At 41.3% G+C, this 19,528-nt stretch overlaps 1 protein-coding gene across 2 annotated transcripts in view; it reads left to right on the forward strand.

The window, feature by feature from the left end:
• The window catches only part of LOC139748646 (uncharacterized), a 170,472-nt gene that overhangs the window by 18,491 nt on the left and 132,453 nt on the right, over nt 1-19,528 (forward strand). For both annotated transcript variants that reach the window (XM_071661894.1, XM_071661893.1), the window contains exon 4: nt 15,644-15,788. In XM_071661894.1, coding sequence (XP_071517995.1) covers nt 15,644-15,788 — 145 coding nt within the window. The remainder of the gene's footprint in view (nt 1-15,643; nt 15,789-19,528) is intronic.

The following is a 19,528-nucleotide window of genomic DNA, read 5'->3' on the forward strand; positions in this document are numbered from 1 at the left end:
AACCCTACCAATAACCAGGCGAGTAGTAATCATTATATACCTTCCTGGTTGTTGGCTGCCTCCCAACTACTGCTGACTAAAAAATTATAAATAATGTAGAGCCAACATTTTTGAATAATTATCTTTGCCATCATATCTCTTCCTGTGCCACCTCTGACACAGGATTACCAAAATATTAAATCAGTTATGCCAGCATTTTGATTTTGTGTGTACTTAGAGAGTTTTATTTGGCAATCATGCCAAATGCACAACCATACCACTTTGGGTAGCTTGGCAGCAATCAATACCAAAACCTATAAAAAGAACTTCATTTTGTAGTGAGAATGATATTATGAATATTTATTTTATTTATTTATTTATTTATTTTGCTTTGTCGCTGTCTCCCGCGTTAGCGAGGTAGCGCAAGGAAACAGATGAAAGAATGGCCCAACCCACCCACATACACATGTATATACATACACGTCCACACACGCAAGTATACATACCTATACATCTCAACATATACATATACACACACAGGCAAATACATATATACACATGTACATAATTCATACTGTCTGCCTTTATTCATTCTCATCGCCACCTCGCCACACATGAAATAACAACCCCCTCCCCCCCTCATGTGTGTGAGGTAGCGCTAGGAAAAGACAACAAAGACCACATTCGTTCACACTCAGTCTCTAGCTGTCATGTAATAATGCACCGAAACCACAGCTCCCTTTCCACATCCAGGCCCCACAGAACTTTCCATGGTTTACCCCAGATGCTTCACATGCCCTGGTTCAATCCACTGACAGCATGTTGATCCCGGTATACCACATCGTTCCAATTCACTCTATTCCTTGCACGCCTTTTACCCTCCTGCATGTTCAGGCCCCAATCACTCAAAATCTTTTTCACTCCATCTTTCCACCTCCAGTTTGGTCTCCCACTTCTCCTCGTTCCCTCCACCTCCGACACATATATCCTCTTTGTCAATCTTTCCCCACTCATTCTCTCCATGTGACCAAACCATTTCAAAACACCCTCCTCTGCTCTCTCAACAACACTCTTTTTATTACCACACATCTGTCTGACCCTATTATTACTTACTCAATCAAACCACCTCACACCACATATTGTCCTCAAACATCTCATTTCTAGCACATCCACCCTCCTGCACACAACTCTATCCATAGCCCATGCCTCGCAACCATATAACAATATTGGAACCACTATTCCTTCAAACATACCCATTTTTGCTTTCTGAAATAATGCTCTCAACTTCCACACATTCCTAAATGCACCCTGAATTTTCACCCCCTCCCCCACCCTATGATTCACTTCCACTTCCATGGTTCCATCTGCTGCCAAATCCACTCCCAGATATCTAAAACACTTCACTTCCTCCAGTTTTTCTCCATTCAAACTTACCTCCCAATTGACTTGACCCTCAACCCTACTTTACCTAATAACCTTGCTCTTATTCACATTTACTCTCAGCTTTCTTGTTTCACACACTTTACCAAACTCAGTCACCAGCTTTTGCAGTTTCTCACATGAATCAGCCACCAGCGTTGTGTCATCAGCGAACAACAACTGACTCACTTTCCAAGCTCTCTCATCCACAACAGACTGCATACTTGCCCCTCTTTCCAAAACTCTTGCATTCACCTCCCTAACAGCCCCATCCATAAACAAATTAAACAACCATGGAGACATCACACACCCCTGCCGCAAACCTACATTCACTGAGAACCAATCACTTTTCTCTCTTCCTACCCGTACTCATGCCTTACATCCTCGATAAAAACTTTTCACTGCTTCTAACTTGCCTCCCACACCATATATTCTTAATACCTTCCACAGAGCATCTCTATCAACTCTGTCATATGTCTTCTCCAGATCCATAAATGCTACATACAAATCCATTTGCTTTTCTAAGTATTTCTCACATACATTCTTCAAAGCAAACACCTGATCTACACATCCTCTACCACTTCTGAAACCACACTGCTCTTCCCCAATCTGATGCTCTGTACATGCCTTCACCCTCTCAATCTATACCCTCCCATATATATATACCCATGTTAAATTCATCTTCAAAATGCTGACTCCAAGTAATGCTTAATGAACTAAAAAAGTATGTAATTGCATCACCAGAATAGATATTGCAAAACAAAATTATAAAAATGCTTACAGAAAACCAATAAACTGCTAATACAGACAAAGTTCATTAGCTGATTGGGTATCATACAGTGTTACTGGTGTATTTTGCCCACCTTACCACATTCCTCTTGAATTTCACTGTATTGCACTATATTTTGTATGCCAAAACTTGCGTATGCTTCTCAGGTTTGGTCACCACACTTAAAGAAGCACAAAGAATTCATATAGAAGGTCCAGAGCAGGGTAACTAAGATTGTGCCAGAATTAAGAGAGATAAGCTTCAGGGAAAGGCTGGAGGCTTTAGATGTATCCACCATGGAAGAGAGAAGAGTGAAGGGTGACCTGATCGCAGCCTTTAGATTTTTTAAAGAGCTCAACGAAATGGACAGTGGACAGTATTTTTAGAGGTGCATGAATAAAGGAATCAGAGAACATAGTATGCAATTTAAGTAAGAAACTTGTAAATAAGGATGTGAAGAATTATTTTTAAAGTACTGTATAAGAAAGGTGGATGATAGGAACAGATTGACTGAGGACATGGTTAATGCAGACAGCATACATAAATTCAAGGGGTTGTATGATAGTAGAGAGTGCTCAGATGATTGAGCCCCACGAGTGTAAAACTCTCACCCTGTACAGTACACATTAGGTAATTACAACCAAAGTACTTATTACAGACTTTCTCTGTTTCATGATTGGTTGTTCTTATTTCTCTTCACCTTTGCTTTACAGAGGAAGCACATCAAATCATTTGGCATTAAAAAGTTATACTTTCCTTCTTACTACTAGTTTTTCTTTTGTGACATGGAGAAAAATTCTGCCTCGCTTAGATCCTCTTGCATAGCTATTTTTCAGGATTTCCAGTCATGCTCCCTCCCCTCTTTGTTGCCTTTATGACACGCAGCAGGTGAGTGATCAATATTCTTTCTTCTATGTCTTTGATGATGTTAATGCAGCATGCTCTACACACACACACATTGTAAAGTATAAGCTAAAGGTATAAATGTATATATTGATCTGCTCTCATCATTGTACTATGTTTTTGTCATTTGTTGCTGAGTTTTGTTATTCATCATATAGATGCTTGATATGGCCCATTAGAAACAGGCAGATAACATCCATATGATAAAGGTTTAATGATTACAGCCTCCAGTCCAGTTTGGAATTAATAAGTGAGCACATCATGGGTGTGGAGCTGGAGAACCAGCGGATAGAGGAGGAGTTGAAGGCCCTCACTAAAAGACTGGATGATGTACGACATGCCCATCTCTCTCAGTTGGACCGAGTCAAGGTAAGCTGTAGTGGCCACTCACACAACCCCTAATTCACACCTCTATACTGACAAATTCCTGAGATACTATATAGTTAGTTAGTTGTGAGATACCGTGTAGTTAGTTGATTGTGAGATACTGCATAGTTAGTTAGCCTTCTCCAGATCCATAAATGCCACATACATATCCAACTGTTTTTCTAAGAATTTCTCACATTCTTTAAAGCAAACATCTGATCCACATATTCTCTACCACTTCTGAAACCACACTGCTCTTCCCCAGTCTGATGCTCTGTACATACCTCCACCCTCTTAATCAATACCTTCCCATACAACTTACCAGGTATACTCAGCAAATATATGCTTCATTAGTTTGAACTCTCACCTTTAACCCCTTTGCCTTTATACAGTGGCATTATACATACGTTCTGCTAATTCCCAGGCACTTCATGATCTCTACTTACAATGAATATCCTGGAAATGGAACTGTGGTTTCAGTGCATTGCACATGACAGCTAGAGACTGAAAGTGAACAAATGTGGCCTTTTTGTCTGTTTTCCTGACGCTTCCTCACTGAAGCAGGGGATAGCGATGCTATTTCCTGTATGGCGGGGTAATGACAGGAATGGAGGAAGGCAAGCAAGTATGAATATGTACATGTGTATATATGTATTGGTCTGTATATGTGTATGTACATGTATGTATATGTTGATATGTATATGTATGTAAATGTGTGTGTATGGGCATTTATGTATACAAATGCCCAGAGGTATAAGTTTGATGAATATTCCTGGTAAGTTACATGGGAGGGTATTGATTGAGAGGGTGAAGGCATGTACAGAGCATCAGATTGGGGAAGAGCAGTTTGGTTTTAGAAGTGATAGAGGATGTGTGGATCAGGTGTTTGCTTAGAAGAATGTATGTGAGAAATACCTAGAAAAGCAAATGGATTTGTATTAGCATTTTTGGTCTGGAGAAGGGATATGATAGGTTGAAAGATCTCGTGGGAAAGGGTTTTAAAAATATATGGTGGGGAGACAATTGTTAGAAGCAGTGAAAAAATTTTTTATCGAGGAGAAGGCATGTTACATGAGGAAGAGAGAAAATGATTTGGACTCAGGAAAATAGGTTTTTCGGGAGGGTGTGGATTCTCCAGTTGTTTTTTTGTTTAAGGGGGTTTTGTTAGGGGGGGGGAGAAAGCGAGTTTTGGAAAGAGGGGCAAATATGCAGTCTGTTTGTGGATAGAAGCTTGGGAGTAGTCAGTTTTTGTTGCTGATGAACAAATTTGGGGCGATTTATGTGAGAAATGCAAAAGCTGGTGAGGATTTTTTGGTAAAATGTGTGAAAAAGAAAGAAAAAGAAAAAATAATAAGAGCAAAGGGTTTTTAGGGACGTAGGGTTTAGGGGCAAATCAAATTGGGGGGTGATTTGAATGGAGAAAAACGGGGAAGTGAAGTGTTTTAGAATTTTTGGGAGTGGACTGGGAGTGGATGGAACCAAAGGGGGCGGGAAATGGATCATAGGGGGGGGAGGGGGCAAATTCTGGGAGCCTTGAAGAATTGTGGAAGTCTAACATTATCTGGAAACAAAAAGGGTATGTTTTTAAGGAAAGGTTCCAACAATGTTTTATGGTTTTCAGGGGTGGGGTTGGATAATTGTGGCAGGAGGATGGATGTCGGAAATGAAGTTTGGGGCAATGTGGGTAGGGGGGTTTGATCAGTAAATAACAAAAGGGGAAGAGAGATGTGGGAATAAAAAGAGCGTGGTTAGAGAGCGAAGGGTGTTTTGAATGGTTTTTGGGCACATGAGAGAAGATGAGGAAAGATTGACCAGAGGATATATGGTCGGAGGTGGAGGGGAAAAGGGGAAGGGGGACCAAATTTGAGGGGGGGAAAGATGGAGTGAAAAAAAATTTTGTGTATCGGGGCCTGAAAAGCAGGAGGGTGAAGGAGGGAAGGAAATAGGTGAAAGGAGCTGTGGGACCGGGTTACTGCGTCAGTGGGTTGAATGGGATTGAAGGTCGGGGTAAACCAGGAAAGCTGTGTAGGATGTATATTTCTGTGTGGAGTGTGTTTACATGGTATGGGGGGTTTTGGGGCCCTTTCTTTCTCTGTTTCCCCCGCTACCCTTTGCAACGCGGAACAGCGCAAAAAAAAAAAAAAATAAATAAATAAAAAATTACCCAGATGCTTACGTTGCCCTATTTTCAATCCATTGACAGCACGTTGACCCCCGGGGTATTCACAGCTTTTCAATTCCCCACTTATTCCTTGCCACCTATCACCCTCCTGCTTGTCAGGCCCTGATCACTCAAAATCTTTTTCACTCCATCTTCCACCTCCAATTTGGTCTCCCCTTCCTCCTCTTTCCCCTTTTCACCTCTGACACATATAATCCTCTTAGTCAATCTATCCCCTCCACTTCATTCACTCCCATGTAAACCAAACCATTTGAAAACACCCTCTTCTGCTCTCTCAAGCCGCAACACTTTTTTTTATATTACCACACATCTCTCTTACCCTATTACCACTCTTACTCGATCCAAACGACCTCACACCACATTTTGTCTCAAACATCTCATTTCCAGACATCCACCCACCACGGCAAACTCTATCCATAGCCAACAGCTGCAACCAAAATACATTGTCGGAACTACTATCCTTCACGACGTACCCATTTTTGCTTTCCGATATAATATTCTCGACTTCCACACATTCTTCAACGCACTCAAACTTTAGCCCCCTCCCCCAACCCTATGATTCACTTCCAACTTCATGTTTCCATCCACTGCCAAATCCACTCCCAGATATCTAAAACACTTCAACTTCCCACCATTTTTTTCTCCATTAAAAACCCCCCAATATATATATATGAGATATATATATTAATAATATATATAATATATAATATATATATAATATAATATATATATAGATAATATTAACCCTGGGGATAGGGTAGAAGAATACTTCCCACTATTCCCGCGTGTCGTAGAAGGCGACAAAAAAGGGAAGGGAGCGGGGGTCTGGAAATACTCCCCTCTTTTCGTTTTTTTTTAATTTTTCCAAAAGAAGGAACAGAGAGGGGGCCAGGTGAGATATTCCTCAAATGCCCAGTCCTCTGTTTCTTAACCAAAACCTTCGCTATTGCGGGAAATGGCGAATATTATGGAAAAAAAAAAAATATAATATATATATATATTTATAATATATAATATATACTATATATATATGAATATATTATAATCTATATAAACTAACAAGGATGTGATGGAGAAGGAGAAGGAGTGAGTATTTTGAAGGTATTGAATGGTGTTTGATGATAGAGTGGCAGATAATTAAGGGTGTTTTGGTCAAGGTTGTGTGCAACAGTGAGAAGGTAATGGAAAATGAATTGGTAAACAGAGAAGAGGTAGTAAAAGCCTTTTGCGGAAGATGAAAGCCGGCAAGCAGCAGGTTTGATGGTATTCAGTGAATTTAATAAAAAAAGGGGGGTGACTGTATTATTGACTGTTGGTAAGGGTTTATTATAATGGTATTATGACTCCATGGTGAGGTGCCTGAGGATTGGCGAATGCGTTCATAGTGCCATTGTTACAAAGGCAAAGGGATAAGATGAGTGCTCAAATTACAGATGTATAAGTTTGGATGAGTATCCTGGTAAATTATATGGGAGGGTTTGATTGAGAGGGTAGAAGGCATGTGCAGAGCATCAGAATGGGGAAGAGCATTGTGGTTTCAGAAGTGGTAAGAGGATGTGTGGATTCAGTGTTTTGCTAGAAGAATGTATGTGAGAAATACTTAGAAAAGCCAAATGTATTTGTCTGAAGCATTTTTGGATCTGGAAAAAGGCATATGGATATAGTTGATAGAAGATGCTTCCTGTGGAAGGTATTCAGAATATATGGTGGTGGGAGGCAGAGTTGTTAGAAGCAGTTAAAAGTTTTTATTTAGAATGTAAAAGGCATGTGTACGTGTAGGAAAGGAGAAAGTGATTGGTTCCTCAGTGAATGTGATGTTTGATCAGGGGTGTGTGATGTCTCCATGGTTGTTTTAATATTGTATTATGGATGGGGATGTTAGTGGAGGGGGGGGGGGAGGGAAGGGGGGGGGGGGGGGGGGAAGGGGGAGAGGGGGGGGGTGGGGAGGAGGGGGGGGGGGGGGGGGGAGAGGGGGGGGGGGGGAGGGAGGGGGGAAAGAGGGGGGGATGGGAGGGGGGGGGGGGGAGGAGGGGAGGAGGGGGGAGGGGGGGGAGGGGGGGGGGGGGCGGGGGGGGGGAGGGTGGGGGGGGGGAGGCGGGGGGGGTAGAGGGGGGGGAGTGGGGGGGGGGGGGGGGGAGGAGGGGGGAGGGGTATAGGGGGGGGGGGGAGGGTGTAGGGGAGGGGGGGGGGGGGTAGGGGGGGGGGGGGGAGGGGATGGGGGGGGGGGGGGGAGGGGGGAGAGGGGGGGTGGGGGGGGGGGGGGGGGGGGGGGAGAGGGGTAGGAGGGGGGGGGGGAGGTAAGGGGGGGAGGAGGGGGGGCGGTGCGGTACGCTCTTGGTGTGGCTCTTCTTGGTGGGTTTTGGGTCTGTTCTCTTTTTCTTTCGTTATTTGTTTTCTTTCCTTTTTCGTTTTTGTTCTTTGTTTTTTTTCTTTTGTTTTTTCCCTTATTTGTTGTGTTGCTTTGGGCTCTCTTGTGTTTCTTTATTCTGTTTTTTTTCTGTGTTGTTCGTTGTGTCTTTTTTCGCTTTTTGTTGCGTTGTTGTTTTGTTTTTTTTGGTGGCGTTTTTTGTTGTTTTTTTTTTGTGTTTTTTTTTTTTTACCCGTGTTTTCTGTTGTGTTTGCTTTCTTTGTTTTTATTCGGGGTGCTTCTGCTGTTGCTGGTTTTTTTTTGTTTCTTTTATTTTTCTTCCGGTTTTTTTTTTTTTCTTTTTTTTCTTTTTTTGTTTTATCTTCTCTCTTTTTTTTATTTGTCTAACTTTATGTGTTTTGTTTTTCTATTTATATGCTGTATTTTTTTTGTTGGTCTTGTTTTTTTTTATTGTGGTCATCTTTTTCTTTTTTTTTTATTTTTTTTTTTTGATTTTTGTTTTTCTGTGTTTTTTTTGTGGGTTATTTTTTTGTGTTGTTTTTTGTTTTACTCTCTATTTTTTTTTTTTTTTGTTGTACTTTGTGTGGGCTCTTTTTCGTTCTTTTTTGTTGTGTGTTGTGGGTGGTTTTTTTTCTTTTGTCTGGTTTTTGTTCTTTTGCTTTTTTTTTCCGTTGTTTTGTGATTTTTTGTTCGTTTGGTCTATTTTTGTTTTGAGCATTGTCTTTTTTTCTTTTTTCTGTTTCTTCTATTTTTTTTTTTTTTGCTTCTTACTTTTTATTTGGGCTGAGCCGCCCTCGAAAAGGCCCGCTTGGCCCGAAAGCATACTAATTAGGCTTCGCTCTCATCGTAATCGACCTAATAATAACTCATCTTCCTCCCTCTCATTGTTCATCATGACCATATCTCCACATCCTCCTCATGATCCAGCTAAAGACCCTATTGTGCACGCCGCCCGAACCGCGACCCATAAGTCCACCGCTCCCGGACAACTTTCCCGACTTGTAAGCGTGTCACGTCCATGGATGTGTCAGTATAGCATGGAGCAACACACAGTAGACGTAACAGTGAATAAGATATCAGGGAGAATGAACCTAGGCCGCAGCATGAACCATGGACGCGGAAGTGGAACATAGGGTGGGCGGAGGGGTGCTAAAGAGCTGGAGCGTAGAAGTAATGAGTACGAAGTCGAGAACCTTCTCTTGGAACTCAAAAATGGTAAAGAAAGAAGTGACGAAGAGGAATCAAACAATGAAGAATGGTTGCGCGGCGTGGGCTATGGATAGAGTTGTGCGCAGGAGGATGGATGTGCTGGAAATGAGATGTTTGAGGACAATGTGTGGTGTGAGGTGGTTTGATCGAGTAAGTAACGTAAGGTAAGAGAGATGTGTGGAAATAAAAAGAGCGTGGTTGAGAGAGCAGAAGAGGGTGTTTTGAAATGGTTTGGGCACATGGAGAGAATGAGTGAGGAAAGATTGACCAAGAGGATATATGTGTCGGAGGTGGAGGGAACGAGGAGAAGAGGGAGACCAAATTGGAGGTGGAAAGATGGAGTGAAAAGGATTTTGTGTGATCGGGGCCTGAACATGCAGGAGGGTGAAAGGAGGGCAAGGAATAGAGTGAATTGGAGCGATGTGGTATACAGGGGTTGACGTGCTGTCAGTGGATTGAATCAAGGCATGTGAAGCGTCCGGGGTAAACCATGGAAAGCTGTGTAGGTATGTATATTTGCGTGTGTGGACGTGTGTATGTACATGTGTATGGGGGGGTTGGGCCATTTCTTTCGTCTGTTTCCTTGCGCTACCTCGCAAACGCGGGAGACAGCGACAAAGTATAAAAAAAAAAAAAAAAAAAATATATATATATATATATATATATCTTTCTTTCAAACTATTCGCCATTTCCCGCATTAGCGAGGTAGCGTTAAGAACAGAGGACTGGGCCTATGAGGGAATACCCTCACCTGGCCCAATTCTCTGTTCCTTCTTTGGAAAATTGAAAAAAAAAAAAAAAAAAACCGAGAGGGGAGGATTTCCAGCCCCCCGCTCCCCCCCCTTTTAGTCGCCTTCTACGACACGCAGGGAATACGTGGGAAGTATTCTTAATCCCCTATCCCCAGGGATAATATATATATATATATATATATATATATATATATATATATATATATATATATATATATATATATATATATATGTATATATATATATATATATATATATATATATATATATATATATATATATATATATTTTTTTTTCATGCTATTCGCCATTTACCGCATTAGCGAGGGTAGCGTTAAGAACAGAGGACTGGGCCTTTGAGGGAATATCCTCACCTGGCTCCCTTCTCTGTTCCTTCTTTTGGAAAAAAAAAAGAGAGGGGAGGATTTCCAGCCCCCCGCTCCCTCCCCTTTTAGTCGCCTTCTACGACACGCAGGGAATACGTGGGAAGTATTCTTTCTCCCCTATCCCCCTATATATATATATATATATATATATATATATATATATATATATATATATATATATATATTTTTTCATACTATTCGCCATTTCCCGTGATAGCGAGGTAGCGTTAAGAACAGAGGACTGGGCCTTTGAGGGAATATCCTCACCTGGCCCCTTCTCTGTTCCTTCTTTTGGAAAATTAAAAAAAAAATGAGAGGGGAGGATTTCCAGCCCCCTGCTCCCTTCCCTTTTAGTTGCCTTCTACGACACGCAGGGAATACGTGGGAAGTATTCTTTCTCCCCTATCCCCAGGGATAGGGGAGAAAGAATAGGACAGGAGACCAGGAATAGGCGCTGAACTGCAGGCTAGTCTCACAAACAAGTTTGGTGTGTAAGGATCTGGAAAAGATTATTGTATAGTAAGTGGATGACTTCTTGGGAAGAAATTTCCTAAGTAAGAGACAGCATGGTTTTTGGGAAAGGAGGTTATGTATAACTAACGTGTTAGAGATTTACGAAAGAGCAGGTTTCATCTTGGACAAAAAGGAAGGCTGGGTGCGCACTCTGTATATGGACTGCCAAAAGACATCTGACACTGTACCACCTAGGAGGCTGCTTATGAAGCTGAATCATTAAGCAGGGATAAGGGGGTAAACCCCTTCATTGGATGGAAGATTATCTCAGTGGAAGGGAATAAAGGACACATGTCAGAGGAGCCTTTTCCATATGGGTTAAGGTGACCAGAGGAGTGCCACAGGGTTTAGTTTTGGGACCATTACTCTTCTTGATCTACATTAATTACTTGCCAGAAAGTGTCAAAACCTACCTGAATATGTTTCCAGATGATGCATAAATCAAAGGCAAGGAGGATTGCATCAGCTTAAAAGGGGACTTAAACAGACTCTAAAGTTCGTCTGAAATGGCCGATGAAATTTAGGCTAGCAAATGTAAAGTAATGAGGATGGGATAAAGCAAAAGATGGCCTTAGTATGATTAATACTGAGCAGAATGTAAGCTTTTGGATTGTGTGTGTGAAAGGAACTTGAGAATAGATGTCATCCCTACCCTGTTGCCAGAGTTCCATATTAGTGGAGGAGGTTTATGTTATGTATCCATAAGTATCATACTCTAATGTGTCTCATGTATTGCTACATGTAATGTCAGTGTATAATGTACTTTACTTGTCTCCCTCTTGGTTTAATGAGTTTCATGCGCTTTGTCAGCAGAAGTGACAAGTTCTCGGACAGTGGACTCACTTCCTCGTCTCTCTAATTTCACTTGTGCATCACACCTTAGTATCACATCTTCACCAGCATCTTTGTTTTACCATTCTTACAATTAGGAGACTAGCTAAGGAGACAAAGTGTCTGCTGGCAATTATCAGAATAGTTTTCAAGTAAATGGATAAAGAAATATTTAGCTGGCTATTCATATCCTACTACTATTTACCTACATCTCTGATGCCTGTTCGTAACTAGAATTCCCACAAGGGGGTGGCCACAGCAGTAGTCACCATAACAAGTGAACTTCCGTGCTGCTTCTTAGCCTTTAGTGCCTCACCCTTAACAGGCCACCGGCACAGGGCAACTTTAGCACAGTGTTTGCAGAGGCTCCTGCCTAATGCTCTTACCTACCAGTTTTACCCATTTTTTACCTAACACTCCTGCCTAACTACCAACTACATCCATCTACAGCCAGAAGGGAGGGCTAGCACATGATGCTCACCACAGGAAAATCTAGAGTTATGAAGAATGAGTTGTGAAAGTTTAGAGTTGTTGTGTTATGTATGACAAGACATATGTTTGTAGACAGAATGCCAGTGGTCCATATGTGGGTAAAGCAGAAAGAAAAGACTGCTACCTGGGTCAGAGGAGTGCAGCTTGACAACCACTGATGTGCTGACTCACCACACAGCTGTCACTAACCCTACCAATAACCAGGCGAGTAGTAATCATTATATACCTTCCTGGTTGTTGGCTGCCTCCCAACTACTGCTGACTAAAAAATTATAAATAATGTAGAGCCAACATTTTTGAATAATTATCTTTGCCATCATATCTCTTCCTGTGCCACCTCTGACACAGGATTACCAAAATATTAAATCAGTTATGCCAGCATTTTGATTTTGTGTGTACTTAGAGAGTTTTATTGGGCAATCATGCCAAATGCACAACCATACCACTTTGGGTAGCTTGGCAGCAATCAATACCAAAACCTATAAAAAGAACTTCATTTTGTAGTGAGAATGATATTATGAATATTTATTTTATTTATTTATTTATTTTGTTTTGTCGCTGTCTCCCGCGTTAGCGAGGTAGCGCAAGGAAACAGATGAAAGAATGGCCCAACCCACCCACATACACATGTATATACATACACGTCCACACACGCAAGTATACATACCTATACATCTCAACATATACATATACACACACAGGCAAATACATATATACACATGTACATAATTCATACTGTCTGCCTTTATTCATTCTCATCGCCACCTCGCCACACATGAAATAACAACCCCCTCCCCCCCTCATGTGTGTGAGGTAGCGCTAGGAAAAGACAACAAAGACCACATTCGTTCACACTCAGTCTCTAGCTGTCATGTAATAATGCACCGAAACCACAGCTCCCTTTCCACATCCAGGCCCCACAGAACTTTCCATGGTTTACCCCAGATGCTTCACATGCCCTGGTTCAATCCACTGACAGCATGTTGATCCCGGTATACCACATCGTTCCAATTCACTCTATTCCTTGCACGCCTTTTACCCTCCTGCATGTTCAGGCCCCAATCACTCAAAATCTTTTTCACTCCATCTTTCCACCTCCAGTTTGGTCTCCCACTTCTCCTCGTTCCCTCCACCTCCGACACATATATCCTCTTTGTCAATCTTTCCCCACTCATTCTCTCCATGTGACCAAACCATTTCAAAACACCCTCCTCTGCTCTCTCAACAACACTCTTTTTATTACCACACATCTGTCTGACCCTATTATTACTTACTCAATCAAACCACCTCACACCACATATTGTCCTCAAACATCTCATTTCTAGCACATCCACCCTCCTGCACACAACTCTATCCATAGCCCATGCCTCGCAACCATATAACAATATTGGAACCACTATTCCTTCAAACATACCCATTTTTGCTTTCTGAAATAATGCTCTCAACTTCCACACATTCCTAAATGCACCCTGAATTTTCACCCCCTCCCCCACCCTATGATTCACTTCCACTTCCATGGTTCCATCTGCTGCCAAATCCACTCCCAGATATCTAAAACACTTCACTTCCTCCAGTTTTTCTCCATTCAAACTTACCTCCCAATTGACTTGACCCTCAACCCTACTTTACCTAATAACCTTGCTCTTATTCACATTTACTCTCAGCTTTCTTGTTTCACACACTTTACCAAACTCAGTCACCAGCTTTTGCAGTTTCTCACATGAATCAGCCACCAGCGTTGTGTCATCAGCGAACAACAACTGACTCACTTTCCAAGCTCTCTCATCCACAACAGACTGCATACTTGCCCCTCTTTCCAAAACTCTTGCATTCACCTCCCTAACAGCCCCATCCATAAACAAATTAAACAACCATGGAGACATCACACACCCCTGCCGCAAACCTACATTCACTGAGAACCAATCACTTTTCTCTCTTCCTACCCGTACTCATGCCTTACATCCTCGATAAAAACTTTTCACTGCTTCTAACTTGCCTCCCACACCATATATTCTTAATACCTTCCACAGAGCATCTCTATCAACTCTGTCATATGTCTTCTCCAGATCCATAAATGCTACATACAAATCCATTTGCTTTTCTAAGTATTTCTCACATACATTCTTCAAAGCAAACACCTGATCTACACATCCTCTACCACTTCTGAAACCACACTGCTCTTCCCCAATCTGATGCTCTGTACATGCCTTCACCCTCTCAATCTATACCCTCCCATATATATATACCCATGTTAAATTCATCTTCAAAATGCTGACTCCAAGTAATGCTTAATGAACTAAAAAAGTATGTAATTGCATCACCAGAATAGATATTGCAAAACAAAATTATAAAAATGCTTACAGAAAACCAATAAACTGCTAATACAGACAAAGTTCATTAGCTGATTGGGTATCATACAGTGTTACTGGTGTATTTTGCCCACCTTACCACATTCCTCTTGAATTTCACTGTATTGCACTATATTTTGTATGCCAAAACTTGCGTATGCTTCTCAGGTTTGGTCACCACACTTAAAGAAGCACAAAGAATTCATATAGAAGGTCCAGAGCAGGGTAACTAAGATTGTGCCAGAATTAAGAGAGATAAGCTTCAGGGAAAGGCTGGAGGCTTTAGATGTATCCACCATGGAAGAGAGAAGAGTGAAGGGTGACCTGATCGCAGCCTTTAGATTTTTTAAAGAGCTCAACAAAATGGACAGTGGACAGTATTTTTAGAGGTGCATGAATAAAGGAATCAGAGAACATAGTATGCAATTTAAATAAGAAACTTGTAAATAAGGATGTGAAGAATTATTTTTAAAGTACTGTATAAGAAAGGTGGATGATAGGAACAGATTGACTGAGGACATGGTTAATGCAGACAGCATACATAAATTCAAGGGGTTGTATGATAGTAGAGAGTGCTCAGATGATTGAGCCCCACGAGTGTAAAACTCTCACCCTGTACAGTACACATTAGGTAATTACAACCAAAGTACTTATTACAGACTTTCTCTGTTTCATGATTGGTTGTTCTTATTTCTCTTCACCTTTGCTTTACAGAGGAAGCACATCAGATCATTTGGCATTAAAAAGTTATACTTTCCTTCTTACTACTAGTTTTTCTTTTGTGACATGGAGAAAAATTCTGCCTCGCTTAGATCCTCTTGCATAGCTATTTTTCAGGATTTCCAGTCATGCTCCCTCCCCTCTTTGTTGCCTTTATGACACGCAGCAGGTGAGTGATCAATATTCTTTCTTCTATGTCTTTGATGATGTTAATGCAGCATGCTCTACACACACACATTGTAAAGTATAAGCTAAAGGTATAAATGTATATATTGATCTGCTCTCATCATTGTACTATGTTTTTGTCATTTGTTGCTGAGTTTTGTTATTCATCATATAGATGCTTGATATGGCCCATTAGAAACAGGCAGATAACATCCATATGATAAAGGTTTAATGATTACAGCCTCCAGTCCAGTTTGGAATTAATAAGTGAGCACATCATGGGTGTGGAGCGGGAGAACCAGCGGATAGAGGAGGAGTTGAAGGCCCTCACTAAAAGACTGGATGATGTACGACATGCCCATCTCTCTCAGTTGGACCGAGTCAAGGTAAGCTGTAGTGGCCACTCACACAACCCCTAATTCACACCTCTATACTGACAAATTCCTGAGATACTATATAGTTAGTTAGTTGTGAGATACCGTGTAGTTAGTTGATTGTGAGATACTGCATAGTTAGTTAGCCTTCTCCAGATCCATAAATGCCACGTACATATCCAACTGTTTTTCTAAGAATTTCTCACATTCTTTAAAGCAAACATCTGATCCACATATTCTCTACCACTTCTGAAACCACACTGCTCTTCCCCAGTCTGATGCTCTGTACATACCTCCACCCTCTTAATCAATACCTTCCCATACAACTTACCAGGTATACTCAGCAAATATATGCTTCATTAGTTTGAACTCTCACCTTTAACCCCTTTGCCTTTATACAGTGGCATTATACATACGTTCTGCTAATTCCCAGGCACTTCATGATCTCTACTTACAATGAATATCCTGGAAATGGAACTGTGGTTTCAGTGCATTGCACATGACAGCTAGAGACTGAGTGTGAACAAATGTGGCCTTTTTGTCTGTTTTCCTGACGCTTCCTCACTGAAGCAGGGGATAGCGATGCTATTTCCTGTGTGGCGGGGTAATGACAGGAATGGAGAAAGGCAAGCAAGTATGAATATGTACATGTGTATATATGTATTGGTCTGTATATGTGTATGTACATGTATGTATATGTTGATATGTATATGTATGTAAATGTGTGTGTATGGGCATTTATGTATACAAATGCCCAGAGGTATAAGTTTGATGAATATTCCTGGTAAGTTACATGGGAGGGTATTGATTGAGAGGGTGAAGGCATGTACAGAGCATCAGATTGGGGAAGAGCAGTTTGGTTTTAGAAGTGATAGAGGATGTGTGGATCAGGTGTTTGCTTAGAAGAATGTATGTGAGAAATACCTAGAAAAGCAAATGGATTTGTATGTAGCATTTATGGATCTGGAGAAGGCATATGATAGAGTTGATAGAGATGCTCTGTGGAAGGTATTAAGAATATATGGTGTGGGAGGCAAGTTGTTAGAAGCAGTGAAAAGTTTTTATCGAGGATGTAAGGCATGTGTACATGTAGGAAGAGAGAAAAGTGATTGGTACTCAGTGAATGTAGGTTTGCGGCAGGGGTGTGTGATGTCTCCATGGTTGTTTATTATGTTTATAGATGGGGTTGTTAGGGAGGAGAAAGCAAGAGTTTTGGAAAGAGGGGCAAGTATGCAGTCTGTTGTGGATGAGAGAGCTTGGGAAGTGAGTCAGTTGTTGTTTGCTGATGATACAATGCTGGTGGCTGATTCATGTGAGAAACTGCAAAAGCTGGTGAGTGAGTTTGGTAAAGTGTGTGAAAGAAGAAAGTTAAGAGTAAATGTGAATAAGAGCAAGGTTATTAGGTACAGTAGGGTTGAGGGTCAAGTCAATTGGGAGGTGAGTTTGAATGGAGAAAAACTGGAGGAAGTGAAGTGTTTTAGATATATGGGAGTGGATCTGGCAGCGGATGGAACCATGGAAGCGGAAGTGGATCATAGGGTGGGGGAGGGGGCGAAAATTCTGGGAGCCTTGAAGAATGTGTGGAAGTCGAGAACATTATCTCGGAAAGCAAAAATGGGTATGTTTGAAGGAATAGTGGTTCCAACAATGTTGTATGGTTGCGAGGCGTGGGCTATGGATAGAGTTGTGTGCAGGAGGATGGATGTGCTGGAAATGAGATGTCTGAGGACAATGTGTGGTGTGAGGTGGTTTGATCGAGTAAGTAACGTAAGGGTAAGAGAGATGTGTGGAAATAAAAAGAGCGTGGTTGAGAGAGCAGAAGAGGGTGTTTTGAAGTGGTTTGGGCACATGGAGAGAATGAGTGAGGAAAGATTGACCAAGAGGATATATGTGTCGGAGGTGGAGGGAACGAGGAGAAGAGGGAGACCAAATTGGAGGTGGAAAGATGGAGTGAAAAAGATTTTGTGTGATCGGGGCCTGAACATGCAGGAGGGTGAAAGGAGGGCAAGGAATAGAGTGAATTGGAGCGATGTGGTGTACCGGGGTTGACGTGCTGTCAGTGGATTGAATCGGGGCATGTGAAGCGTCTGGGGTAAACCATGGAAAGCTGTGTAGGTATGTATATTTGCGTGTGTGGACGTGTATGTATATACATGTGTATGGGGGTGGGTTGGGCCATTTCTTTCGTCTGTTTCCTTGCGCTACCTCGCTAACGCTGGAGACAGCGTCAAAAAAAAAAAAAAATAATATGAATATAATATGCATAGAGGGTTAATGAGATGGCCTTGTTTAGGGCATTCAGTTGACTCTGCTGTCTCAGAGAAGATAAAGAAAAGACAATAGAATTCAGTGGAATGGGTGATTATTTTCCTGTGGGAGATATCCTGCCTAGTTTGAAAATAGGAAGATGAATACAATGCCAAAAACATGAAGTACAGTGGTAGTACAACAATATACAGTATAGTGGTACAACATTTATCTGTCTGTAAAAGCTTGATAATATTATTTTAGAAATAACACTTTCCTTAAGAAGCAGCAGGCAGTTGAAGGACTCTTGTTGTGATATCAATGCCACATTAGCCAGAATCAGAGTTCCTCAGAATGTCTAAGTACCTCCATTCTACCTGTCTTCTTCCCAGAACTTCAAGACTCACTAAGTTGCTTTCCATTCGTGGTACATAATAGGTTTAGGAAGTTATATGGAAATTTTCAACATAAGACTTTGGGTTGTGCATAATTCATGCATTGGACTGTCTGCCATGGGGTGCTGCCACTTGCTAGCTAACAGTTACTCTTCAGAGTGATCATTCACCATAACCTTGAACTGTGCTGTTTTTGAAACTTTTTTTTGTTTTATTTAATTTTTCATTTAGTTCTTTGTGAATACCATAAAGTATACTGTATATATTTTGGTGGCCAGTGAATGATTGCACAAGGAAGCAACTGCTTTCCTGAACAGTCACCTGTTCTTGCCACAGGTTTTGAATATTCTTTATTTTTACTATTGAAGCAGATCACCCGAGAGTGAGTCACTGGGTACAGGGGCCAGGTGTACTGTCCATTGAGCATGATACAACCTCATCAGAGGTTATGACTCACTTGTGTTGTTACTATGTCCAAGCAAATTCTGGGAACCCCTGTTATATGTACAACCTACCTCTTACATTAGATACCTAACTCATTATCTTGTTAGAAGATCCCCTTTTCTAGGGCTTTCACAGCAATCATAAAGCTAGACGCATCCAGTGGGCAGGATTGCAGGCCAAGAGAAGTGGTGATTTTGTGTTTGTGGGGTGAGTGGAGGACAGATGAAGAGTAGGTGTTCAATGTTTTCTATGTGGAAGTTGCATCTTACGCATTAATTACACATTTATAATTTTGGAGAGATGGGTGGCTTTCAGAATGAAAATAAGAAAGTGTAACATGTACATGTCTAGGGAGTGTGGTTTCAGTTGTTGTATTTTTCATGAAATAGTTTAAGATTGGGTTGGGGGTAGTCATTTAGTGCTTTTCAAATCATTACAGTGTAAATGTTTTGTCTGTGTTTTGCTTATTAGGGGAGGGGTCACCTTTGAGTTTAGGTTGCTAAAGTGTGTGTCAAGGTTAAACTTTTTTTTTCTGTTTGAGGGTGGTTGCTTGTTATTGAGTGATTTTATTGGGATAATGGGATGTACTGTTGCCGAGACTTGGATATGTATCGAGAAGGGAATGTTTTGGAGCCGCAGTTATGTCATTATGCAGGTATTGAATGA

This window comes from Panulirus ornatus, chromosome 5, assembly GCF_036320965.1.
Source record: "Panulirus ornatus isolate Po-2019 chromosome 5, ASM3632096v1, whole genome shotgun sequence".
NCBI lineage: Eukaryota > Metazoa > Arthropoda > Malacostraca > Decapoda > Palinuridae > Panulirus > Panulirus ornatus.